Source organism: Euphorbia lathyris, chromosome 2 (genome assembly GCF_963576675.1).
Source record: "Euphorbia lathyris chromosome 2, ddEupLath1.1, whole genome shotgun sequence".
Taxonomy (NCBI): Eukaryota; Viridiplantae; Streptophyta; class Magnoliopsida; order Malpighiales; family Euphorbiaceae; genus Euphorbia; species Euphorbia lathyris.
Genome location: NC_088911.1, coordinates 92,179,409 through 92,206,407, shown reverse-complemented (window position 1 = coordinate 92,206,407; position 26,999 = coordinate 92,179,409). Strand labels below are relative to the sequence as shown.

The 26,999-nt window shown below is 36.7% G+C and overlaps 2 protein-coding genes and 1 pseudogene across 4 annotated transcripts; 1 reads left to right on the top strand and 2 right to left on the bottom strand.

The window, feature by feature from the left end:
- Positions 1-11,441: 11,441 nt before the first annotated feature.
- Positions 11,442-12,440, bottom strand: LOC136217247 (ethylene-responsive transcription factor CRF3-like; annotated as a pseudogene).
- LOC136218957 (porphobilinogen deaminase, chloroplastic) lies at positions 11,551-18,230 on the top strand. 3 transcript variants are annotated; one of them, XM_066006142.1, is made up of 6 exons: positions 11,551-12,221; positions 13,960-14,221; positions 14,809-15,214; positions 16,789-16,995; positions 17,593-17,770; positions 17,873-18,230. In XM_066006142.1, the coding sequence occupies exons 2-6, from the start codon at positions 13,971-13,973 to the stop codon at positions 17,983-17,985; spliced, it is 1,155 nt and encodes a 384-aa protein (XP_065862214.1). In that variant the 5' UTR covers positions 11,551-12,221; positions 13,960-13,970; the 3' UTR covers positions 17,986-18,230. The 3 variants fall into 3 exon arrangements, with proteins under 3 accessions (XP_065862214.1, XP_065862215.1, XP_065862213.1); XM_066006143.1 differs by having other exon boundaries at positions 11,552-12,221; positions 13,999-14,221; XM_066006141.1 differs by lacking the exon at positions 11,551-12,221 and having other exon boundaries at positions 13,738-14,221.
- Positions 18,231-19,155: 925 nt separating this feature from the next.
- Positions 19,156-26,643, bottom strand: LOC136217246 (G-type lectin S-receptor-like serine/threonine-protein kinase At4g27290). The gene is made up of 14 exons (XM_066003845.1): positions 25,314-26,643; positions 25,093-25,215; positions 24,792-24,934; positions 24,505-24,715; positions 24,181-24,418; positions 23,952-24,102; positions 23,567-23,870; positions 21,964-22,197; positions 21,042-21,245; positions 20,589-20,731; positions 20,305-20,515; positions 19,981-20,218; positions 19,753-19,903; positions 19,156-19,680 (listed from the first exon to the last, which is right to left on the bottom strand). Exons 1-14 carry the CDS (start codon positions 26,569-26,571, stop codon positions 19,372-19,374), a joined length of 3,918 nt encoding a protein of 1,305 aa, XP_065859917.1. The 5' UTR covers positions 26,572-26,643; the 3' UTR covers positions 19,156-19,371.
- Between the last annotated feature and the right edge of the window lie 356 nt (positions 26,644-26,999).

Below are 26,999 nucleotides of genomic sequence, written 5' to 3'. Positions count from 1 at the left end.
TTAAAGAAAAAGTTTTGAAAATTGTGATTTTATGGAAACCTAGTTTTAAACAAGGCTTAATACATCACGAGTTCTATGGACTTGTTCTAAAAGCTTGATTGGTCTCCTAAACTTAGAAAATGTCCTATTAGCCTCTCAATTTGCTTAAAATAATATATTGGTCACCTGAATGTATTTTAAGTGACCGATTGATCCTTTGAACTTGCTTATAGTGGTCCATTAGCACACCGACTTGTTTAAAGTGATATACATTTCAAATTTTTTAAATTTGTAAAAAAAAAACTTTCAAAATTTAAATAATAAAGGTTTGATTCGCGATTCTAAATGTTTAAAATAAATTATCTTTCTATTTTTTACACTTTTATAGCATTTCGACATATCCATGGACTTAGTAATTACACTTTAAACAAGTTCAGGAGATTAATGAGACACTGTGTAAATTCAGAGAGACAACTGATGTATTAAGCCTTTAAACAACTTTAAGTTGTGTATTTTTTCATTTTGAGGTTGTCATTAGTTATAAAACGATAAAATTAGTCATTATGTTAGTAAAATATAAAGTTTAAAAGTCTACCATGTTAATCATGATGAAAATAAATAAAAAATTCAGAAATTGTGAACGTAATTTACCCATTATTTTATACTTACAGCCATTCAACTTTCAACTTTAAAACTTTGTTAATTTTAATATTAAAGTCACCATGATCATTAGACCTAATTGTTTGTACTTTCCATGTTTATATCATTGTTATATGTCCCTTCTCACTTGCATTATATATATATATATATGAGAGGCTATAGGGAGGGATTCCCTCACTTTTTATTCTAAGGGAAGAATAGCCTTATTCTAATTATCAAACAATATCCTCCTAATTTAATTAACCAAATTTAATTTAATTAAAATACTAACACCTCTCTTTCTCTCTCCTTCTCTAGAACCATTCACACGGCTCTCTCTCTCTAATATTTCCGATTCATGACTCTCTCAACAGTAAACGGTGGGCGATTCTTTTCCTCCGGACGAAGCCTTCAATATTGCCCCTGCCGCTGCTTCAAATTCCGCGGCTGATCGGAACACGGACGAAGCCTTCGTTGGCTCGTTTGCGAGTTCGGGATGGCGGTTCACCTCGCCCTTCGTCACTGGTGAATCCGTCTTCCTTGCCGCGACAGCAGCACCGCCCGCTGCGACAGCTCCACCCCAACAGCAAACGGTGGGCGATTCTTTTCCTCCGGAGGTGTGCGCAGCCCTCCAGGCGTACCAGGCGGCCAGCGGCCGTGCGCCATCCGCGTTTCTGCCGGCGAACGCGGCCTCTGCTCCACCTGCGCAGTTCGCGTATCTCCCTTCTGCGGCAGCAGCTGCGGATCCGCCCCTTGTGCAACCAGCGCAAGATCTCTCCGCGACAGCAGTTCGTGATCAGCGGTTTGTGCAAACCGCGATGCTACCAACACCGACAACGTCCGCCGCTGACGCTGCGGTTTTAGCCGCAATTGCGGCATATCAGGCGGCTGTTCCGCCCCCACAGAATCAACAACTCCCGGTTCAGCAGCCATCAATTCAATCGCAACAACTCTCGGCAACTCAAACCCTATTTTCTCCATCAGTTCTTGCTGCCCTAGCAGCCTACCAGGCAGCCGAAGCCAGTAACAAACATCAGGTTATTTCTGAATCTAATACTTCACCGTTTTGTTACAATACCCAATTAACCCATGATCCCTCACCATCTTTCTTTTCAAATTCGTTTCACAATACTGTTGATGCACCTTCAAATAATGTTAGACATAATTTTATTTCCTCCTCCAATCCTCCTATTTCAACCAATCCTGTCCATCCAGAACCTGTTTCTACCCATGTCGATCAACCCAGACAACCACCCACAAATATCACCATTAACATCAAATTAACCCCTCACAACTACAAAGCATGGAGAATGTCCATGGAATCTACCCTTCAAACCTATCATATTCTTTCCCACATTCTTAGTTCAACACCTCCTCCACCCAAATTTATTTCTAGAACAGGTTTTGTGACATCTGATTCGGATTTAATCATAAATCCATCTTTTTCCCAATGGGATGATGTAGAAAATGTGGTTAGGACTTTGCTCTTAAATTCAATCACCGAAGAGGTGTTTCCTGATATTGCTTATCTCAAATACTCACATGATATTTGGCTAGCTTTGGAAGATGCCTACGGGCTTATTACAGGTAGCAAGCAGTTTCAGATGGGAGTTGAACTGCATGAGCTTGAGCAAGGGGGAATGTCAGTTACTGCGTATATGCAAAAAGTGAAGTCCATTCTTGATGATCTGGCTGCCTCGGGGAACCCTTACCCTCGACATCTACTACCGCCAGTTCTTTACAAGGGTTTGGGAGAAGAGTATCGCTCTACCGTCCAGAATCTTGTCACTCAACGCGGTACAAACATCAACTATCAGGAGATCTTGCACAGTTTGAAAACAGTTGAAGGCATGATTCAATCAACCAGAAAGACTACTCTGCTTCAACCCGATGGTATATCAGCACACCGGGAGGCTAATGTATCCACCATGGAAACAAATCAATCAAAGAAGCAGAATCCAAAGAAGAGAAGAAGTGGCAAGTGCTACAACTGTGGTGATCCAAGCCACTGGGCTGATAAGTGCAAAAGGCCAAAGAACAATTCAAGATCAAACTACAATCCTGGACCACAAGCACACATGGCATGACAACAACCACAAAATCCATTCATGGGTCCTAATCAGCCGTGGTATCCTGACACAGGAGCAACAAATCACATGACGGTAAATCCGACTCAACTTCATCAAATGCAGCCATATCCAGGATATGATACGGTTCAGTTTGGCAATGGTCAATGTTTGCAAATTTCTCACTTTGGAAATTCAAATATCAATAATTTGAAAATTAATGATGCCCTACTTGTTCCTAAGCTTACCAAATCTTTACTATCTGTTCAAAAATTTACCCGTGACAACTCATGTTTCTTTGAATTTTGGCCTAACCATTTTCTTGTGAAGGACCAAACAACTGGGGAAATCCTGTTACGGGGCCCGAGTAAAGATGGGCTTTATGTGCTTACACCCACCCTGAAGGAGGCGCTAGTAGGAGAGAAGGTGTCTTTTGAAAGGTGGCATGCACGGCTTGGACATTGTCAGAATCAGACAGTCAGCACAGTTCTCAAAAGAAACAATCTATCCTCTTCAAAGTCAGTTAGCAATTGTTCTTTTTGTCCATTAGGCAAAGTTGCTAGAAGCTCTTTACCCTCTATTAGTCGCTCTAGCACATTTATTTTTGAGAACTTACATCTGGATGTTTGGGGACCAACTCCAGTTGTTTCTATTTAAAGAATAAGAGTGATGTTTTCTCAACCTTTTGTGATTTTTATGCCATGATCTCTAATCAGTATAGTGCAAGGGTTAAGAATATTTACTCGGATCTTGGGGGAGAATTCCAAAAACTACAACCTTTTTTCAAACGACATGGTATTATACACAAAATTGCATGCCCTCACACTCATGCACAAAATGGTATAGCTGAGAGAAAAATTAGACATGTCGTTGACACCTGCCTTACTTTGTTAGCCAATGCATCTTTACCTCTCAAATTCTGGAACTATGCCATGATCCACAGCATTAGGCTAATCAACTACTTACCCACCAAAATACTAAACAACAATTCACCCTATTTCTTGTTCTACAAGAAACAACCTGCCTACAAGGCATTGCGCATCTTTGGCAGTGGTATCTATCCTCTTCTTCGTCTATACAACCAACACAAATTTGATTTTCGTTCCAAGTTATGTGTCTACCTTGGTCCATCGGAAAATCATTCTGGGGATATCTGTCTTGAGTATGCCACCGGACGCATATACATCTGCAAATTTGTGCAGCACAATGAAGAAGTATTTCCTGCATCAGCAGTCACTGCATCATCACCTTCATCTAACAACTTGGGGGTAAGCACATCGTGTCAACTACCATCTTTACTCGGCCCGTATCCAAGTAATTTCTCTAATCCCACTCCTATATTATCTCCTTCTAACTTAGTTTCATATTCCCAACCAATCACACCTGTCCACTCTGGACCTCATCATGGTACCCCAATTATTCCCCCTGACTCTGAAGCTACAAACACTGCTCCACTAGTTCCACGTCAATGCTTGTCACCAGTAGTCACAGCTGCATCAACACCTGTTTCTCAGAATGATCTCACCACACCAGTTGACTCTGTGAACATCACCACACCGGAGATACAAAATGCAGTACCTCATGAAGAAAATGCCATGCCACAAACAGAGTCTCCTCCTCCTGAAACTGCACCACCTGCTCCTATTCCAACTGCAAGGCCCAGACCTCGCAATGCACCACTGATTGGTCCACATCAACATTATATGCAGCTTCGACAGTCGTCTCTTCACTCAAGGGGACGGTTTGAGGGGCTTCTAGCTACACATCCAAATGGCACAGTGGATCCCACATGCTTCAGTAAAGCCAACAAACAACCCGAATGGCGCACGATAATGTCTGACGAGATTCAAGCTCTTTTGGACAATGGCACCTGGCAACTTGTACCGAGACCACATGATCAGCATGTCATCACCTCTAGGTGGCTCTTTCATACAAAGAAGAAGTCTGATGGAACCATTGATCGACACAAAGCTCATTTAGTAGCACGGGGATTCACTCAGAAAGCTGGGATTGACTACAAAGAAACATTTAGTCCAGTAATCAAAGCTACAACCATTCGGTCTGTCTTTGCCATTGCAGCAGCAAACAACTGGTTTATCAATCAACTGGATGTCTCTAATGCATTCCTTCATGGAAACTTATCAGAGACAATCTATATGGAACAACCGCAGGGTTTTTTGGACAGTGACCGACCGGATCATGTCTGTCTTCTCAAAAAGAGTCTTTATGGATTAAAGCAAGCACCGCGAGAATAGTTCACACGCCTTCGAACATTCCTCCTCTCACTTGGGTACAAGATGTCACAGGCTGACAATTCTCTGTTTATCAGATGCACCGACACTGAAAAGACTTACATTTTGTGCTATGTTGATGATATACTCATAATAGGTAACCACCCTGCACACATCACCAACACAATTGCAGCCGTTGAACATGAGTTTCCCATTCGCAATCTTGGCAAGGCAGAATACTTTCTCGGAATTGAGATAAGATATGAGAAGGATGGCATTCACATGTGTCAGGCCAAATATGTGGCTGACATCCTAGACAGAGTGAAGATGATTGACTCCAAACCTACACTGACCCCCATGGCCACCACGCCAACACTTTCAAAAGAGCTAGGCATCAGCTTAACCTCTGGAGATGAATATCGAAGCATTGTGGGAGCACTTCAATACTTAACATTCACTCGTCCTGACATTGCATTTGCAGTTAACAAATTATGTCAGTTCCTACACTGTCCGACTGATGAGCACTGGAAAGGAGTCAAGAGGGTCTTACGCTACATTTAGGGCACATCAGACTTTGGGATAGTCATGTCCATCAAACCAATAGAGCACATCCATTGTTACTCAGATAGTGATTGGGGAGGGTGTCCTGATGATCGACGATCCACGGGTGCCTTCTGTGTCTACCTTGGATCCAGCATTGTATCGTGGCAGATCCGCAAGCAACCCACAATAGCCAGATCCTCCACAGAAAGTGAATACAAGGCAGTGGCAAATGCCACGGCAGAACTCCTATGGTTCAAATCACTTCTCTCGGATCTGGGCTTTCCTTTACCTACCCTGGTTCAGTTATGGTGTGATAATGTTGGAGCAATTTATCTCACTTCAAATCCAGTTTTTCATGCTCGTACGAAGCACATTGAGCTGGATTATCATTTTGTTCGTGAACAAGTTCACCGAGGATTTCTCAGTGTCAGATTCATTCCAACCGATGATCAGGTTGCAGACATACTCACCAAGCCGCTAGCTCCGGCTCGCTTCACGATGCTACGCTCTCGCCTCTTTTTCGTGCCCGCCATCGGCTTGAGGGGGGGTGTTAGAGATAATGTTCCTATTATCTCTGTAAATAGATTCTTATCTAGTTAGAGTTTCAATTTGTCTATAACCCTAGCTAGGCAAAGTTTCAATACGTTTATACTTGTGTATTGTATTCCTATACAAACTACTATTGGCTCACTATAAATACAAGGCCTCTGAGCCATAATCATTAAGGTGATTCAAATCAATATTGTGCTATTACTTATCTCTCTCTATCTCCATAATATTCTCGTATATCAAACTATACGTTCAACATCCATCACCAAAAAAATTACAGAATTATAAAAACCACCATTTTTTTTAGGGTAATTAATTTATTAGTCTCTATATTTTAACAAAACACATTGTTTAGTCCCTGTATTTTCAAAAACACATGGTAAGGTCCCTAACCTTTTTCTCAGTGAACTGTTTAGTCCTTCCGTCTGTTTGTTAGATTTTTTACCGTTTATGACTTCGGAAATGACTAAATTACACTTTACTATTTACCTTCAAACTTTAGAAGAGGAAATCCAATTTAAAAGAAGAAGTTATTTGTATGGAGAACAAGAAAAAGAACAGACTCAATGCTTACGAATTTGAACGATTAAGGAGAAAATCAAGAAGAAGAACACTCAAAATTGATTTCAGATGCATTAGAGTTTAAAGGAAATGAAAATAAAGGAAAAGAAGAACGCAAATCCAAATTGACTAACAAAATCTTCATGAGAGTCTAACGGCAGGGATTAAACAGTTCACTGAGAAAAACGTTAGGGACTAAACAGTTCATCGAAAAAAAAGTTAAGAACTTTATCATGTGTTTTTGAAAATACAGGGACTAAACAGTGTATTTTGTCAAAATATAAGGACTAATAAATTAATTACTTTTTTTTTTATATAAGCTAATAAAATTACATACGAAACTAGAATAGAGTTTGGTATATACTGAGTGTACTTATGATGCCCATGGCTAATGTGGAACGTAATTAATATATTTGCTATGTTTAGTTGATGTTCTCAAATTAAATGTTTTTAATCTACTTATATGGTTTTCATCATGGCCGTCTTAAATATTTTTGGAGCCCTGTGCTAAATGAAAAATTGGACCCTATTCATTAAAAAAATTAATATTTTTAACATAATAAATAAAAAATAATATTTAAATTAGATATTGTATAATAATAAAAAAAAATTGGACCCTTTAAGACTCTTAAAGCGTTAATTTTCTGGATAAGTTAACATCCACTTAATTTTTCCCATAATAATTAATAACAATAATATATTTAGATTTCTATAATAAAAAAAATTAGGCCCTCTTAAATTTGGGGCCCTGTGCGGAAGAGCTCTTTGTACACCCTTCTGCTACTCATCTGGTTTTCATAGAAACTTCTTTTTTATTTTTATTGGTTCAATCTTCCTTGGCTGTATGATTTTCTCAATTCATTATTGCTTGCAAATTTCTTATCAAGTCTTTGTTCAAAATTTCAAGCATTGATGTTGATGTTGATATTTTCCCTAATATCAAGCATTGATGTTGATGTTGATATTTGAGTATTTGTGGATTTTTCTAATAAACTTCTAGAGGCATTATAATAAAAACATGAAGTAATCATAATCTACATAATTATAATCAAAATATATAACCAAAAAGAAAAAGGGATAATTACTAATCTAGCCCAATGAAGAACCCCACTTTACATATCTAACCCACCTTCCTTTCATTTTACCAAATTAGATAAATAAACCCATTTTGGATAAAACTACCCTTATTTTAGTTTGAAGGTTCATCTCCTACCTCCCGCTCCTTCCACTTCCACTTCCTCACATGACCTTTCCCATTCAACTTCATTGTGGTTCATCTTCTTCATTTTCAGTTCGTTTCAACTGCATTTTACGTTTTGAACTCATCACTATATATAATCCGGGTCGACCCAATGCTAATGTGGAGAATGAGGAGGCTGAGGCCAGTAAAATTCGGGAGGAGCCAGTGGTCGAAGAGGGGCGGATGAAAGATGGAAAGGAACAAGAGACAGGTATGGTTCAAGAGGAGCCGATGAAAGATGGAAAGGAACAAGAGGCAGATATGGTTCAAGATGAGGAGGTTCAGAATGTTATTGTGGTACCAAACGATTCTGTGCAGGAGGAAGTTGCGCAATTAGATGAGGTTGTCCATCTTGATGATTCTGTGCCTGAGGAAGTGACACCAAAGTTGCAGCAAGAGGTATAAGTTGGTTGAATTTATACATATCGTATCTCTGTGTCGCATTCTGTAGTGGAATGCGCTTGAATGCGACAAGATTTTGCACTATGGCTTGTCGCATTAGAGCGCATTCATCTCCAATGCGACAAGATGTTGCACTATGGCTTGTCGCATTAGAGCGCATTCATCTCCAATGCGACAAGATGTTGCACTATGGTTTGTCGCATTAGAGCGCATTCATCTCCAATGCGACAAGATGTTGCACTATGGCTTGTCGCATTAGAGCGCATTCATCTCCAATGCGACAAGATGTTGAATTACAGCTTTCACGTATGAATTATTCATTACCATGTTTTTGTAGGTGGTTGATCCAAAAGAAGATAAAGGTCGAGGGACCGAAAAAGATGAAGTTAAGGAAAATACTCGAGGAGGTATAGTTCCAACCCGAGGTGGAGGCACAGTTAGAGGTAAAGGAGCAGGACGTGGAACAAAAGTAGTACGTGGAAAAGGTAAATGGGTTGCTAAGGTTAGCAAGTATTTGAATTCGCCGTGGACCGATCCATTAAAGTACACCGATCCAGTAGCATTATATGGTGGCCATATCAAGTCCGGATTTGAGGAAAGACCAGTCATTTGTAATGTTGATGATCAGCGCCACCGAATAGATGCATGTTTGATAGAAGAGCTGGAATCGTGGATCAACGGGCCTGAATCAACTCAGGGAATACGTTTGAAAGGTTTAGAAATATACAGTTTGGATGCAAAATTTTTCAATACACTTCGGGATGTGGGGACGTATATCTGGAATGAGGTAACCTTAATCTTATATCATATTCATTTGTAAGTATGTGACTTTTACTGTATTAAATGTTTGCATAATCTTATTGTAGCATATCAATGGTTGGCTGTATTTACTTAGACGACAGTCAGTACAAACTGATGTGGCTGCAGAATGGACCACTGTTGATACTGACTTTGTTGGATGTATGTGCCAAGCCATGTTTGTGAAGGGGTTCAATGAACCGGGGTGGGATAGTGAAGACTATTTCGTACGAAGAGTAAAAGGTGATGCAGATAATTTTGTACGCCCTTGGCACACAGTGAAGAGAGTGTTTATTCCGATAAATTACAAACAAGAGCACTGGATCCTAGGAGTGTTCGAGTTGGGGAATATGCACTTATATATATATGACAGTCTTGTATCAAACATGTCGGAGCAACCTTTGGATGCGGTTCTCCAAACACCCTTGCAAGTCATTGTTAGAGTAATGGAATTGAGTGGCTATTTCGTAGATGGGCGGGAAAATGTGCGACGGATGATCACTTGGAGCAGAGTTACAGGGGTGCCACAACAAATGTCCGGCTCAAATGACTGTGGCGTTTGGACTTGCATAAACGCACAATTCTTAAGTGGATTACATGATCTCCCGCATGACGACTCTTATGTATATCCATACAATTCTACGGATGGCGCTTTCTTTCGTTTACGACTTACGGTTGAGTTGTTTCATGGACGTTTGTTAGACTTCAAATGATATTGTACTCTGATTCATGATGTTGTTATATATGTAATATTTATGCACAATTTGTTATAAACCCTGTCGCATTTGAAAGGAATGCGCTCAAATGCGACGTCAAGTATTCACAATGAATTTCCTGAGTCGCATTTGAGCGCATTCAACGCACAAATGCGACTAGGATTCTTCTAAACCCTGTCGCATTTGAATGGAATGTGCTCAAATGCGACGCGAAGTATTCACAATGAATTTCCTGAGTCGCATTTGAGCGCATTCAACGCACAAATGCGACTAGGATTCTTATAAACCCTGTCGCATTTGAGTGGAATGCGCTCAAATGCGACGTGAAGTATTCACAATTTGTACAAGATAACAAGATAAAGTATTATACAATATAAATTTGTTTGTCCCCAATAGAATCATACAAGCACATGATAAAGACAAATGATCATAAATGCTTCGAGGTAGTAGTGTTAGAATAACTTGCTGAACTTGAGATTACACTAGGAAGCCGACTAGTGTTTGGAAGCATGGATGGACAATTCAAACGATTATGACCGATGCTTCCGCATCTGCTACACCTTGTGCGAATTACATCTTCACCCACAGATGGCCTTCTTTTTTGACCTTTTGTGAGAAGAATATAAAAATATTAGGTTTTTTTAATAAAATATTAAATTGTAAATTAATTGGTATATATTAGAAAACGTATTATATAATATCTAATATAATATTAGCAATCTAATTCTATAATTTTTTTTTATCAAACATTTATGATCATAAATGAAAATCTTACTTTTATTAGTAAAAATCTAAAAATAATTTCACTGTTTAAATATATTTTTACATATTATAAGGACGTAAGTTATAGTATGTGTATATGTCATTTTTTTAGAATGCAATTAAGAATATAAATTATTAAAAAAATAAAATAATACGCATAAAATATCAATGTCCTTATTTGTCATTTTACGTAAAGAGTTATTAGCAATTTGCTAAGTTTTACTAAACAAGTTTATGCAAACAGCTGGTCAAATCAGCTAACCAAAAAGGTAATAAACTAAAAGCTAATATAATCAGCTAACAGTCATTTGCCAAGCAGAGTCTTTATTTTTTTAATATAATAATATTTAGTATACTATGATAATATGTTTCATGTCATCTGAAGGGGAAAATAACAGTGTTATCAGGTTCGGATCAGACCGACCGTCGAATAGGGAGTCAACCAGTCATCTGGTCTGAACCCCTCTGATTTGTTGAATCCTCAACAAATCGGAGAGACCCGTGGTTGAATCGGAACCCGACGATCCGGTTGAGAACCAGTGAGACTACGGGTTTTGTAAAGACCGTTTACTTGTAAACTAGTTATAAATTTCTTATTTCTTTCCTATGTGTGATGAGATAGCTTAATTTTCTTTTATCTTATTCCAAACCATTTCAAATGGTTCACTCTGAGCATCAATTTCTCATTCATCACTTGTCCCTTTTGAGTTTATAATATTCCGTTAAAAAGATCACATGGCGCAGAATATGATAAATTACATCCATAGTCACTGAACTTTATCCATTTTAACATTGTGGCTACTGAACTTCAATTATTAACGTTATAACCATTGAACTTTACACTTTTTAACATCAGTGGCCACTGTGACCGTTGACCACCATTTATGGCATTTGACTCTCCCTTTTAACCGGATGTCTTTCTCATTCCCTATTTGTTAAACATTTTATACCAATTTTACCCTTTATCCATTTCTCTCTCCTCCACCTCATGATCATTCGTGTTCTCTTTTTCTTTAACGGTGGCAATAACAACTCTGAGAGAACTCTTTGTTCCGTCTTTCGGGTTAGTTTTTCGGTGTTGATGCTCTGTTTTTATTTTTCCCTTCTTTACTTTCTCGACCGCTTCCGATTCTTCAATCGAATGCTTTCTGAAGTTCAGTACAGATTTTAGAGAAGCCATTTCAGAGTGACAGTGAGATTAAGAATGAAAATGAGAATCATCGCCAAAGTCATAACCAGAAGTTGAAGGAGCAGCAGTAATAACTTCCGGTTCTGGTTTTTCTTCTGGTTCCGATTTTTCCGATGGAGTAATGAAATTAGTTAAAGCATCAGGTCCTCTAAGTTTGATTGCAGCTTTATCATACACTAGAGCAGTTTCCTCAGCAGTATCATAAGTTCCCAACCATAGTCGTACACGTCTCATATGATCTCAAATCTCAACCGCCCATTTTTCCAACGGCCACTGCCTAACACCACATAACTTTCTCCCATTATTACTATTATTCTGATTAATTACTCCCCCAGCTTTGAGTGGTCGTTGGTTCGCTGAAAAATCAGTAGTCCCTTTTTTTTTCTTCCACCTCCGAAAACTACAACAACACTCTCTTTACAACTAGCCTTAATACTAATCTCATTAATATAACGTTTCACTCTGTGCCGCCCAAAAATCTCCCCATCTTCATCATTGGAAGAATCAGGAGCATCACCGCCAGTGATTGATATTCGAACAACCGTTGTAAGTTCTGGTGGAGCTTTTTTTTATTTTAGGATGGTTTAGTGAATTTCTTAGTGAGTTTTTTATGATGTGTACTTAGTCGGACATAGGATACTGTTGTTCTTAATGGAGAGAGAGAAAGGGATGAAGAGAAAGAAAGTCACAAAGGTAAAATGGGTATAAAATATTTGAAAAGGGTAAATTACACTTATGGTTATTCAACTTTATCCATTTTAACATTGTGGCCACTGAACTTCAATTCTTAACGGTATGACCATTGAACTTTACACTTTTTAACACCGGTGGCTACTTAATTTTAACTAACTCTCCAAATTGAACGTTAACGACCTCAAAATGGAAATATTCAAGAATTAAAATTGTTCAGAACGACATTGACCATGAAACCACATTTTTTATTTTCCAAAATCACACTTTTTTGGATCTTTCTCTTTCTAAAAATTCTCTCTCTCCTAACAAAACAACACATAAATGACCTCAAAACGAAATTTTTCAAGAGTTAAAGTTCCTTAGAATATCATTAACGCTTTTGATTTTCTATTTTTAGACCGTCAACGGTCGTTTTGAGGCATTGAGTGGCCACATGTGTTAAAAAAAATGTAAAGTCCAGTGACCATATTGTTAAGAATTAAAGTTTAGTAGCCATAATGTTAAATGGGTAAAGTTTAGTGGCCATAGGTGTAATTTACCCTATTTGAGGGAAGGAGAGAGACAACTACTTAAAAAAGGAGAGTCAAATGTCACAAATGGTGGTTAATGGTCACAGTGGCCACTGGTGTTAAAAAGTGTAAAGTTAAATAGTCATAACGTTAAATGGTCATAACGTTAAGTCTCGAGTTGATAAAAAATAACAAATCAAAAGTTGTTTATAATTTGTTTTAGATATATATAATTTATAAAAATAATTTTAAATTAATTTATATATATATTTAATGTATATAAATATTATTTATTTATTTATTACGTCATCCGGTTCAATCAATTCGAGCCATCCGGTTCGATCAAATGACCCGTGATCCAACTATAAATCCAGTTTTATATCCACTCTGATTCTGATAACATTGGAAAATAGCATAATGTTTCACATTATATCCACAAATCACAATTTATTCGAGATATCTCATCACTTTTGTCTAATCGTGCACTATCTTAATCAACACATTTTTACTATACCTTATATGTGATATGGGCGTTTTATTCCTGTAATTTCAAGTTTTTTAGTGTGTTTTAGTGAACATTTCCAATAGATGGTACTTTGGAAGAGCACTTGGAGATGTGACAATTATTTTGATAACTTTCAAACAGTGCCATCTATTGGAATAAGGATAATTGCTTAGCAAAGTTATCACTTTTTTGGCAATGTTACTCTAAGAGCATCTTTAATATAAGTTACTTTAAAAAGTGCCAAAATTTAATATATCGTATTAAAATATAATATTTTATTAATTTAATCATACATATCACGTATTTTTTAATATAAAAAAGTAATTTACTTGATCACTGTAATTTTTTTTTTTTTTTTTTAATATTGCAAGAATATGAAATTATAGTAGTCAAATAGTATAAAGAAAAGTGCAGGATAAAGTTATCCCAATATCATAATCCTCCAATTATCCTATCTAAGCAGTAGTCTGCACCCTACCCAAACACCAAACCAATCCATTCCTTAGAAGCCACCCCATCAATCGAGATCATCTTCTATTTCTTTCATTACATCTCTCTTTGTTCTTTCACTTGGCAGTAAGGTTGTAAATGGAGACTCTTTCTTCTCTTTCTACAGCACAGGGTCTCATGAATTCCCCTCTTCGTTCTTCTTCTGTCATCTTTCACACTGCTGGCTCTATTTCAGTTATTGGGTTCTCGCTTCCACGTCTAAAGACTCGAACTTTTCCTAATTCAACCAGGAGACACGGTTTTCAGGTCACAACTAGGGCGTCGGTTGCTGTTGAGCAACAGACTCAGGAACCCAAAGTCGCTCTCTTAAGAATTGGCACTAGAGGAAGGTACTTGCGATTTACTCGTATATATCTTTTGTTTTTGCTTTTATTTGCCAATGTACCTGTAATTTAGGCTCAATTATTTGAATTATTGGCGTTTTTATATGTTGGAGTGTGTTCAGGTTGGGCTTTGGGTTTTAGGTAGAAATGGGTTCTGGATTTGATCTCTGAAATGTCTATACTTCATTCTTCATGTCGACTTTTTGAATGAAGGTTTAGCCCTGTTTTTTTCTATCAGTTCAATTATTGGTACTTTTGGCTTTATTCTCTTTTTAATAGTGAATTTTGACTTGTCCAGAATTATGTATCTTCATAATGTTTTTGAAGTAGATATATTTGAAATGTAGTACTATGTCAAGTGAAAAATGGACGACATTGTCTTTAACGGTTGGTATATGATGATAGGTTTGAGTTACAAACTGGATATTTCCATACATATAGTTGGGCAGACATTGTTATGAATCTTCATTACCGCCTATTGAAGAATTTCTCAATGAAATGACTAATTCTGATCTGATTTGATAATTGCAAAGAAAATCCAAATAGCTTTTGAGTTGCACATTTTCTTTATACTTTCTCTGTATGAATGGCAGCCCTCTAGCACTTGCTCAAGCTGAAGAGACACGCCAAAAACTTGTAGCTTCACATTCAGAACTAGCAGAAGAAGGGGCTATTAAAATTGTGGTCATAAAGACAACAGGGGATAAGATACTGAGTCAACCACTTGCAGACATAGGCGGGAAAGGATTGTTTACGAAAGAAATTGATGAGGCACTAATAAATGGTGATATTGACATTGCAGTCCACTCAATGAAAGATGTCCCGACATATCTACCAGAGAAGACAATCCTCCCTTGCAACCTTCCACGGGAGGATGTTAGAGATGCTTTTATTTCCTTGACTGCGTCTTCCTTATCTGAACTTCCTGCTGGGAGTGTCATCGGAACTGCTTCCCTCAGAAGAAAGTCACAGATACTCCACAGATATCCGTCTCTCAGTGTAAGCATATTCTGACATTTTTTTTTATCTTATTCTGCTAGAATTGTGATAAGGGGCTGCAGGATACACACACACTGCACAATGAATGGCCCGTCTCATTATCAATCTTGCACTTCAAAACTGTAGCGGATTAAATTAAATTATAGCTTACCTGGTACCAGTTACTCATTTTTTAAAATGTTTTACATTCCCATCATCTCCTCTATGGTATTTTGTAAAGTTAGTATCCATTATTGACCATCATGTAAAGGTAAATACAAATTGTTGCTACTCAAAAAATTTTCCTCTCTCACCCTTTATTTTATGTAACCTAAGCATTAAATTCTTACTTACACTGAGTTTGAATTCAAACTTGCCAATTGCCAAGCTAGATCTTGAAACTTTCAGAGCTCTCTCTATGTGATATTTCACACATCTTCTAATTCCAAATCACACTTGTAATTTATTATTATTATTATTATTTCTATTGCTTGATTAACATATATAAATGAACATATTTGTGCAATAAAGCATTTAATTATTATTCTAGAACTTTCAGCATTCAGGTTGTGAAATGAGGGCATCTTATGTCCAAAGCTTGTGTAATTGTGTTTTCTTATTTGAGTAGAAGGTTTTTGGGAGAAAAATATGTTTTAAGTTGTGACCCCTATCTAATGGAAAAGGCGCGCCTCACTCAAAGCTCAAGGTAGTGAGCCTTGATTGCAGAAAGCGAGGCTCTGTTTAAAAGGCTCTCGCCTTGTGCGCCTCGCCTGGGTCAGAGCCTGAATCAAGGCGCCTCTGTGTTTTCACTAGGGTTTGTTTTTCCTGTTTTGTATAAAACAAATGTTTGACTAATCTCAACCACTAATCTAATTTAAATAAGGTTAATCTTAACCCTTGATCTAAATAAGAATATCTAGAGACACAACTAAATATAGAAAGACTAGAGAGGGATTAAGAGCAGTCACTTAAAGCAGAGTCTCCTCCACTCCATTCAAACAGAAACTGCGACAGACACACAGAAGAATATCAAGTGACAATGAATGGTTATCAGTTAAGTAGCACTAGTTAGGTACTTAGGTTAAGATGTTAAGTATATGTTAATGTCTCTATGAAGTATGAACTTAACTTGGTGTTTTTGACATTTATGATTTAGTATTATGTTTTTATGTGGTTTTGTTTTGTTTTTGTGGTCATAAGTTTGTTTTTTTGGTTTATGCTTTAACTACTAAAGGAGTATATATATATATTTTTTATTTTATTTTCGGCGCCTTGTGTTCCTCAGGCGTGCGCCTTGCATTGCGCCTTGAGCCTAGGCTCCAAGGACCCCTTAGTGCTTAAGTGCGCCTTGCGCCTTTGACAACTATGATGGCAACACAACTGTGTCCTTTATGTCCTCAATCTTTAAGGGAAGAGGCTATTTGGCCACAGTCCACTATTGAGATTCATGATGAAACACTAGACTTTTTTTGCTTAAGCAGAAGTAGCTTTTTAAAGGTGCTGGTCGTCTTGATTTTAATACTATGTGCTTATTGGCAACTCACCTATTTTGAGGTTGTTTCTGATATAAGCTTTTGGTTCTTTTCATATTGTAGGTTCTTGATAACTTCCGAGGTAACGTGCAGACACGGTTGAGAAAACTTAATGAAGGGGTGGTCAAAGCAACACTTTTGGCTTTGGCTGGGCTTAAACGTTTAGATATGACTGAAAATGTAACATCAATTCTATCAATTGATGAAATGCTTCCAGCAGTTGCTCAAGGGGCGATTGGAATTGCCTGTCGAAGTGATGATGATAAAATGGTATGTATTTTTTGTTTATCTCTATACTGCATCCACACATTCAACAACTAGCATGCCCAATTTGTGCAACTGGCCATGCATTATTAATTTTTGTGGCTCAAAGATGAAACTAGAAACTGTTGTGAGGAAGTAATACATCATTACGCGATTAAATACATGTACTGCTTGAGTATGAAATTGTGCCACAATTGTAAACCTCGGGGATTCTGGTGCATAAACAATTGTAATTCATTTTTGTTCAACAGGAGAGTTGTGTTTAGTTTTTATTATTCTTACGGATGATATTTCCAGATTTCAGGCTATGGAAGCTTTGAAATATGATGGGTTTGCATTGCTTGGTTGACTTGATTTAATGTTCTCTTTTGATAGCATGCTATTTTCCTTTTGTAGGAGAGAACGCAATAAATCCTTTCCTGTGCTTTCATAATATCCCCTGAATAGTCACTTTTGATTCACATCTCAATGAGAACAAAATTTGTCTAATCATTTCATAATTCGCATTGATGATAATATCTTGATTCAGTCTTCATGAACTTTGTTGTTGCAGTAAGTTTTTACATCTTCTTTCTGGTTATTCCTTTAATTACGTGGTTGCAGGCTAATTACCTAGCTTCATTAAATCACGAGGAAACAAGGCTAGCAGTTGTATGTGAGAGGGCCTTCCTTGAAACTTTAGATGGATCATGCCGAACACCAATAGCTGGATATGCTAGTAGAGATGAGAATGGTGATTGCATATTCAGAGGACTGGTGGCTTCCCCAGATGGAACCAGAGGTAAGATTTACTTTTCCTTAAGAAATCGAGTTTGATTTGTTTTACCTTTTGCTTTTTTTAGGACAACTGAAATACTCTTCCCCATTTTCTACTCCATTTCAGTACTTGAAACTTCTAGGAAAGGCTCATATGCTATTGATGATATGATACTGATGGGAAAAGATGCTGGCAAGGAACTCCTTTTGCAAGCTGGCCCTGGATTTTTTAATAGTTGAACAACTCAATAATTATAGCTTAAGTTCGAAAACAAATTATTTTTTACTTAGAATTTAGGCTACCATTTGAGGCTTCATGAGCAATGAAAATGTTAGATTAAGAAGAGTAGCTCTTTGATCTGTTGAGCTGTTTAATAGCTGTTTGATCTGTTGTAGAGTAGAAGAAAATGTTTGAAGGCTGATGTGAGAAGGTTTAGATTGTTGTATGCTCATAATAATTAATGAAAATTTCAAATTTTTTTTTTTTTTTTTTTTTTGGCGTATGCTCTCCTAGATGATCTGTGGTTACTGGTTAGTACAAATATCCAAGGTTTAGCTGCAAAAAAAAAAAAAAGAAAGAAAAAATAAACCCCCCCACTAGTTTGACTTCAAGAACACTTTAATTCCTTTTTCTTTCTGTTCCTCACTCCCTCGCTTTGACCATATGCGTTCATATACTTATAGCTTGTAAAAAGGAAAAGAAAAAATTAGAAGTCAAATTCTTTTTGCTGTTTTACTTGAAATGGCTCTTTCAAATTTTTGATTGAATCATCTTTCTTTGTCTTCCACTTTCCAGTTTCCCTCCTCTGTTATACTAGTTGTTATCTTCTTGTTGCAATTTAACTCTAGTTTTATATAACATTTTTGTTGGGGATTGTAATATTCAGAGAACTTGCTTTTTCGTCATCAAAATCTTGCGGAAGTTTCATCTAAAATAAGTTGTATTTTTCTGTAACTTTTTCAATTTATTTTAAGGAGAACTTAAAGATTTTAGGTAGGTAACTGCATTCAGGAAAATTAATAGCAAAATGTCTTCTATATATATAAAAAAGGTATACTTCATTTTCTTATATATAAAAATTCAAAATAATATCATAGCTGGCTTAATTATTAGTGATATTTTTTAATGTGTATATTACTTTTATAAGTATGTATAATTTATTGCAATTACTTCAATACTATTTGCTATGGATTAGAAAAACAATTTTTCTTATTACTATTTGGAAGAACCATTTTCTGAACTTCATTTTCATTCTGTTTGTCAACTATATATAGGCCTCAAAATCATTTTAGCCAAATTTTTGTCGTCTGTTGTTGTTGTGGAGTGTTTTCATTTTAGCCCAAATTGGGTTGTTTGATTTCATGTTCGTCTGTTATAAAAAATTGGTATTAATCAAAACCAAATAGCTATCGTATGAGTATACACTGAAATTTCAGAGAGAATGTTTCCGTTGTGCATATCGTTTCTAGTTTATAATATTTATTCACTGATCTAACAATCAATCCATAGGACCCCACATATTGACGAACTACTACTAGATATTCCGTAAATACAAAGGAATAATATTAGAAGCTTCAGATGCAGAACATAGAACAAGATGTAGAAATCATGTCATAAATGATAGTTTATCGGGGTTCGGGCAATGAGTAGGTATATTCATTGGTTGAAGTTGATTCATTAATCTTGCTTGATGAAGATTCTGTTTCAACCGGGCCTTTGTCCCTATAATAACCTGGTTCTTTTGGCTGCGGCAATTTAATCTCACTGCTTAACATCAACACCACAGATTCCATGCTCGGCCTTTGCTCTGCATTCTGCTGAACACATAATAGGCTGATGTGGATGTATCGTATCAATTGGGATAGATGACATGACTCTCCCAGTGCTGAATCCACTAATTCCAGATACTTCCCTTCTTTCCACATTCTCCATGCCTGAAAATTGAACTTTTTCTGTTAATTCATATATTTCAACAATATGTGAACACAGAAAGCTATGATACTTACATAGGCAACAAGGTTATGACTATGGTTTCGTTGATAGAACCCTCTACTTCTCGTTCCACTTATTATCTCTATCATTAATACTCCAAAGCTAAATACATCCGATTTTACTGAGAACAACCCGTCTGCTGCGTATTCTGGTGCCATATAACCGCTGCAATATTATTACAACAAGTAAAAGATTAATGATATATCATTAAGGTCGGCAAGAGCTTGTTATGTAAGACTTACTATGTTCCAACCACTCTATTTGTGGTTCCTTCAGTCTGGTCTCCACCAAAGATTCTTGCCAAGCCGAAATCTGAAATTTTTGGGTTCATTTGATTATCAAGTAATACATTACTTGCTTTGAGGTCTCTATGTATAATTCTGAGTCTTGAATCTTGATGAAGATAGAGAAGTCCTTTCGCAATCCCGCAAATAATTTTGTGTCGCATGGACCAATCTAGTTGTTTACTTGCTGTTTGATCTGTCAGGATTTTACATTCATAATTGTCACATATATGAGATACTAAAATCAGTATCAGGTGAAATGAAGAACTGACGAATGCATACCGAAAATGAAGAAGTCCAAGCTTTTGTTCGGCATGAATTCGTAAACCAGTAATTTCTCGTCTCCTTGAATGCAACAACCAAGAAGTCTTACAAGATTTCGGTGTTGAAGCTTAGCTATCAGAATTACTTCATTTTTTAACTCATGCAGCCCTTGCCCTGAACTTTTGGACAACCTCTTCACAGCTATCTCTTGTCCATCTTCTAGTACACCCTGAAAAATGTATGTTCAATAAACTAAACTAACCTTATCAGCTTAATCACAAGCAAATCAGAAGGGAATGTACCTTATATACAGGGCCTAAACCACCTTCACCAAGCTTATTCTCCATTGAAAATGTGTTGGTTGCTTTGAGTATTTCATTTAGGTCAATCAATGGTAGTTCCAAGTCTTCATGATCATTCTCCTCATCATCATTTTTGGTTCTCTCTGGAATGAGCCATCATAATCGATACTTATTAAAAACAACAAAAAATGCAACACAAATGTAAAATCACTGAACCATTAGGAGATAACCATTCTTAAACTAAATATAGCAAAAGTTTAAGATCAATGCCAATTCAAAGAGAACACTGTCAAAGTAACACAAAAACAAATATTCTTAAAAAAGGTATTAATTATAGTTAGTAACTGACCTCTTAACTTCACCCTTCTTCTTCTTTTGTGAATAAAACAGCCGATAACGAGCATCATAAAAGTTACGGGAATGAGAGTTGCAATCTATCTATCATCAGCAAACCTGAAGAATTGTTGATGGGTTGGTTTCGATTAGCGACCCAAACAACTGTTTGGACTGAGATCTTCCCATACCAAATTCCTATGTAACGATTACTGGAAGCATCAGGACTGAAGAAACCAAGCTTAAAACTTCCATCTTTGGAGACCAAAGTTGTACCGTTATCAGTGAGAGAATCAAAAGAAGAAAGGATATCAGTTGCATATCCTATTTTAGACAAGAACGACAGCAGATTAGCACATAAAACCAAAAAGGAACCAAGTTCCATTGAAATAAATATGGTACTAGTGATGGAGTGAGGTTTGAAACAAATTGATAATTGCTATTTGTTTGTTTAAAAGTTGTGTAAAACAAGGCAATAAGCAAAAAAGTTAAGTGTGTCAATTTATTTCCAAGTAAATGGCTTTGAACCACCACCATATTAATTCAAATGAAGTGTTGAATAATTTCAACCATTCATTTGAATTTAGAAATTTTCAACTTTGAACCACCACCATCATAATCATTCTTTTGTCATTTCTCCAAGTTCAGGACATTTTTTGGCTGGAAGGATATTGTACATACTGATAATCATTCTTCTGCCCTTTCTTGAAGTTGAGGGCATTCATTGACTGCAAGTTAATCGATCATCAACAACGACAGTCGATTCAAAATAGAATTGAAAAAGAATATTTAGAAGCTTAGACTTACTCAAGTTTCAGGTTCCACGAAGAAGCAAGCACCGTGAACAAACCAAAGACTCCTTAGTTTGAATCCGCCAAACCAATCACGTGGACAACCCTCTCCAAAAACAACAACCGATAAAGACGAAGTGAGATCCAGGAGAAAAAGGAAAGAGAACCCATGTACATATTCAACAGAGAACGGCCAATATTAAAATCTCATCTACGCATCATAATTTGAAAATGAAATCTCAATTTCAAACTTTCAAGACAAACTGAACATAACCCATGGACGTTCATTGTGCTTGAATTGAAATGGATATTTTTCCATGATAAAGTAAGGCTATTTAGCTGAGAATATGCAATTGCAGCATAGATGCATGCTTTGCTCGTCTTCAGAATGCTTGCTGTTGCAGTCATAGTCACAGCAGAGAGTAGTCTTATATGTATGTGAGGAATGAAATGACAATTGTAAGGGCTTTCCTGCGTCTCCAAGCCTGAAACATACAATCCATGTGTGCTGCTTGCTTACTAGGTTATCTAATATGAACATTTAAACAAAATCAGTTACATATCGTATGAGCTGGTTAGCTTTTGGTTTAAGTGAAACTACATGCCCTGTCTTTTGACTTTTTGACTCTAGCATTGGGATGGATGCTGAAGATAAAAAGAGCCATGAGATTTCACTGAAAACACCCGTCAGCCCTGAGATTACAGGTAAAAAAGCAATCATTCGGTGAAGCTATGCAGTATGATCCATATGTTCCAACCACCCTGTCTGTGTTCCTTCACTCAGCTATCCAATATCTGAAATTTTTGGATTACACATCTCAATTTGAGCAGAAATTACTTGCTTTGATGTCAATCTCGAACGGTTTTAGTCTGGAATCTTGATTAAGATACAGAATACCACTAGCTATTCCACATACCATGTTAGTAATTTTCATTCTCTTTTGTCTTCCATTTCTCTTTCTCTATGATGGTGGCACTGTCATTCAAACCCAGCTAGAATTTTATGCATCATTAGGTTAGGAGCATCAATTTGTTTTTAGGCATTTATACCAAACATGAAGAAATCAAGGCTTTTGTTTGGCATGTGTCATGTACTCATAAAAGCATTCTTTGGTGCCCTTTTGGTTTAGTTGTTTGGTAGCCATAGATACCAAAAGAGTACTAGGTGCTTAGTGAAAAAGTTAGTTGTTTTTAAGGTATACTTCATTTTCTTATATATAAATAATTCAAAATAATATCATAGCTGGCTTAGTTATTAATGATATTTTTTAGTTATGTGTATATAACTCTTACAAGTATGAATTATTTAATTTATTTACTTCAATACTATTTGCTATGTATTCCTTTCATTCTGTTTGTGACAATATAGCTAACTCTAATGCGGATTTCTCATTTTCAAAGGCAAATGCTTTGCTTCTGCACTGTGCCAACCATATGTAGGCCTCAAAATCATTATAGCCGAATTTCTTTTGTCTGTTGTTGAGAGTTTTCTTTTAAAATTTATATTCTGTCAAAAAACTAAAACTAAAACTGAGTCAGATTGGTGTTGATATAAATTAATAGACTATCATCTGAATATACACTGAATTTTCAGAGAGAATGGTTCAATTAGTAAATATGGCAGTGCATGGCACTTTTAATTTATAATATTCATTCACTGACCTATCAATCAATCATAGGGTCCACATATTGACAAACTACTAGATATTCCATAATTAAAAAGGAATAGTAGGCTGCTTCATCAACACAAGCGGAATCATTTAAGTTCCATGAGGTTCTTCTGCTCATATTAGAAGCTTCAGATGCAGAACATAGAACAAGATTTAGAAAGCAAGTCATAAATGATACTTTATCGGGGTTCGGGCAATGAGTAGGTATATTCATTGGTTGAAGTTGATTCATTAATCCTGCTTGATGAAGATTCTGTTTCAACCGGACCTTTATCCCTATAATAACCTGGTTCTTTTGGCTGCGGCAGTTTAATCTCGCTGCTTAACATCAACACCACAAATTCCATGCTCGGTCTTTCCTCCGCATTCTGCTGAACACATAATAGGCTGATGTGGACGCATCGCATCAATTGGGATAAATGGCATGACTCCCCCAATGACGAATCCACTAATTCCAAATACTTCCCTTCTTTCCACATTCTCCATGCCTATAAAATTAATTAAACTCTTTCTGTTAATTCATACTTCAACAATATGTGAACACAGAAAGCTATGATACAGATACTTACATAGGCAACAAGGTTATGACTATGGTTTGGTTGATAGAACCCTCTACTTCTTGTTCCACTTATTATCTCTATCATTAATACTCCAAAGCTAAATACATCCGATTTTACTGAGAACAACCCGTCTGCCGCATATTCTGGTGCCATATAGCCGCTGCAGTATCATTGCGAGAAGTAAAAGATTAATGGTAAATCGCCTAAGGTTGGTAAGAGCTTATTATGCATGACTTACTATGTTCCAACCACTCTATTTGTGGTTCCTTCAGTTTGGTCTCCACCAAACATTCTTGCCAAGCCGAAATCTGAAATTTTGGGGTTCATTTGATTATCAAGTAATACATTACTTGCTTTGAGGTCTCTATGTATAATTCTGAGTCTTGAATCTTGATGAAGATAGAGAAGTCCCTTTGCAATCCCGCAAATAATTTTGTGTCTCATGGACCAATCTAGTTGTTTACTTGCTGTTTTATCTGTCAGGATTTTACATTCATAATTGTCAAATATATAAGATACTAAAATCAGTATCAGATGAAATGAAGAACTGAGGAACGCATACCGAAAATGAAGAAGTCCAAGCTTTTGTTTGGCATGAATTCATAAACCAGTAATTTCTCATCTCCTTGAATGCAACAGCCAAGAAGTCTTACAAGATTTCGGTGTTGAAGTTTAGCTATCAGAATTACTTCATTTTTGAACTCATGCAGGCCTTGCCCTGAACTTTTGGACAACCTCTTCACAGCTATCTCTTGTCCATCTGCTAGTATTCCCTGAAAAATGTATGTTCAATGGACTAAACTAACCTTATCAAGTGCTTAATCACAAGCAAATCAGCAGGGAATGTACCTTATATACAGGGCCAAAACCACCTTCACCAAGCTTATTGTCCATTGAAAATTTGTTTGTTGCTTTGAGTATTTCACTTAGGTCAATCAATGGTAGTTCCAAATCCTCCTGATCATTTTCCTCCTCATCATTTTTTGTTTTCTCTGGAATGAGCCATGGTAATCGATACTTATTAAAAAGAATAAAAGATGCAACACAAATGTATAACCACTGAACCATTAGCAGATAGCAAAAGCTTAAGATAAATGCCAATTCAAACATCATTGCAAATCTGAAAAATGAACTATAGTAAGTAACTGACCTCTTAACTTCACCCTTCTTCTTCTTCTGTGAATAAAACAGCCGATGACGAGCATCATAAAAGTTACGGGAATGAGAGTTGCAAGTATGATGATCACAGTTCTCTTGGTTCCTTTACTAGCTTCTTCATGATTCAGACAAAAAGGGTTTAATTAAGCTAAATAAAAAAACATTTGGGAAAGTTGTACTGCATCTTTATACTTAGATGAGTAAAACATATACCTAAGTCCAAAGCAGACATACGAACATAGAGTTCCTGCCCGAATTGAGACTTTTTCATATCCATTAGACCCCCAAACCAAATAACACAACCACTGCCTTTTCCTCTTAAATCCGAGTTCGCATATGCCATACACGAACAATTTTGTAAGCATTTAGCCCTGCATTCCTCAAGATTCATACTGCTATTCACCCAAGAAGTTTCAGTGTCCGGCAACCTTAAGTCATTAAATTTAACAAATCCCTCTCCATTCGAGCAATTTATCATATTATTTCTTACGCATCCGGAGTACAAATTTTGCTGGGAAGCAGGACTGAAACCTTTTAAACATTGACAAGTTGGTGTCTCATTAATAATACAATGTCCATCAGTACCACAGTAGCTATAAGATTCACAGATATCATTTGGTACACTCCAGAACATCATCCATGTTTTACCAGCTTCATCCCAAATATAAAACTGAAGTGTAGAGAGTGATTGATTAAATGTTTCCCTTATCAGCATAGATTTGTTTAACGGGTAGAAAACGAAGTATACCTCGTTTTCATTGGATACAAAATATTGCTGATATATATTCCCAGGCTGGCGTGGAGCTTCAGCACCGCTCATAGCAATGCCATTCCATGGACCACTCCTCCAGATTTTCTTGTTGCCTTTCCATATAACTGATTCTGGATAATCATATTGCTCAAATATAAGATTGAGATCTCCCGGAGATGGATCATCCCAGTTTTTCCAAGCAGACCAACGCCTGTTCAAGCCAGTTCTCATGTCCCATCCGAATTTCATCTCTGGAAGTATAGTATCAGATGGGTAATCAAAGCTTTGCCATACATAGTTTTCAGAATTTGCCTCTTTTATCACCAGATTTCCGGAATCCAGGAGCTGTACTAAGGGACTCTGTGCTTGTTTTGTTGAGTTTGATGACCAAACTTGAAGAGTTCTGTTTCTACTGAGAAGAACAAGATTGCTGGCTCTATCTATCATCAGCAAACCTGAAGAATCGTTGATGGGTTGGTTTCGATTAGCGACCCAAACAACTGTTTGGACTGAGATCTTCCCATACCAAATTCCTATGTAACGATTACTGGAAGCATCAGGACTGAAGAAACCAAGCTTGAAACTTCCATCTTTGGAGACCAAAGTTGTACCGTCATCAGTGAGAGAATCAAAAGAAGAAAGGATATCAGTTGCATATCCTAATTTAGACAAGAAAAAGAGCAGATTAGCACATAAAACCAAAAAGGAACCAAGTTCCATCGAAACAAATATGGTAGTAGTGAGGTTTGAAACAAATAGATAGTACTATTTGCTTTTTGTTTGTTTAAAACAAGACAATAAGCAAAAATTAATAGCTAAGCATGTCAATTTATTTGCCATTAGATTGGTGAGGACCACCACCATTCATTATTAATTCGAAATGAAGTATTGAATAATTTGAACCATTCATTTGAAGTTAGATGTGATCAACATTGACCATGAAACAAATCTTGAGCGGTGATATTTAATATGCCAGATTTAGCAGGTAAAACTGGTACGCAATTTCTGATGTGGGGTACATAAGCGGGACTAGAAGGGTTAACTTTTAGCAGCAACTTGGGATTAAAATATTTACACTTCCATACCATTACATTGAGTGGAATATCAAGTTCTCTGATTATTAAATAAAAGTTAATTATTCAGATTTT

What these genes read in the sequence shown, in the direction of transcription:
- LOC136218957 (XM_066006142.1), top strand. Translation starts at nt 13,971, where the DNA reads ATGGAGACTCTTTCTTCTCTTTCTACAGCACAGGGTCTCATGAATTCC. An exon ending in ACAGATATCCGTCTCTCAGT is followed by an intron (nt 15,215 to 16,788) that starts GTAAGCATATTC and finishes TTCATATTGTAG; the next exon opens with GTTCTTGATAACTTCCGAGG. An exon ending in TTCCCCAGATGGAACCAGAG is followed by an intron (nt 17,771 to 17,872) that starts GTAAGATTTACT and finishes ACTCCATTTCAG; the next exon opens with TACTTGAAACTTCTAGGAAA.
- LOC136217246 (XM_066003845.1), bottom strand. Translation starts at nt 26,571, where the DNA reads ATGGAACTTGGTTCCTTTTTGGTTTTATGTGCTAATCTGCTCTTTTTC. An exon ending in GTCATAACCTTGTTGCCTAT is followed by an intron (nt 23,871 to 23,951) that starts GTAAGTATCTGT and finishes TTAATTTTATAG; the next exon opens with GCATGGAGAATGTGGAAAGA. An exon ending in CTACTCATTGCCCGAACCCC is followed by an intron (nt 22,198 to 23,566) that starts GATAAAGTATCA and finishes TGTATGTTTCAG; the next exon opens with GCTTGGAGACGCAGGAAAGC.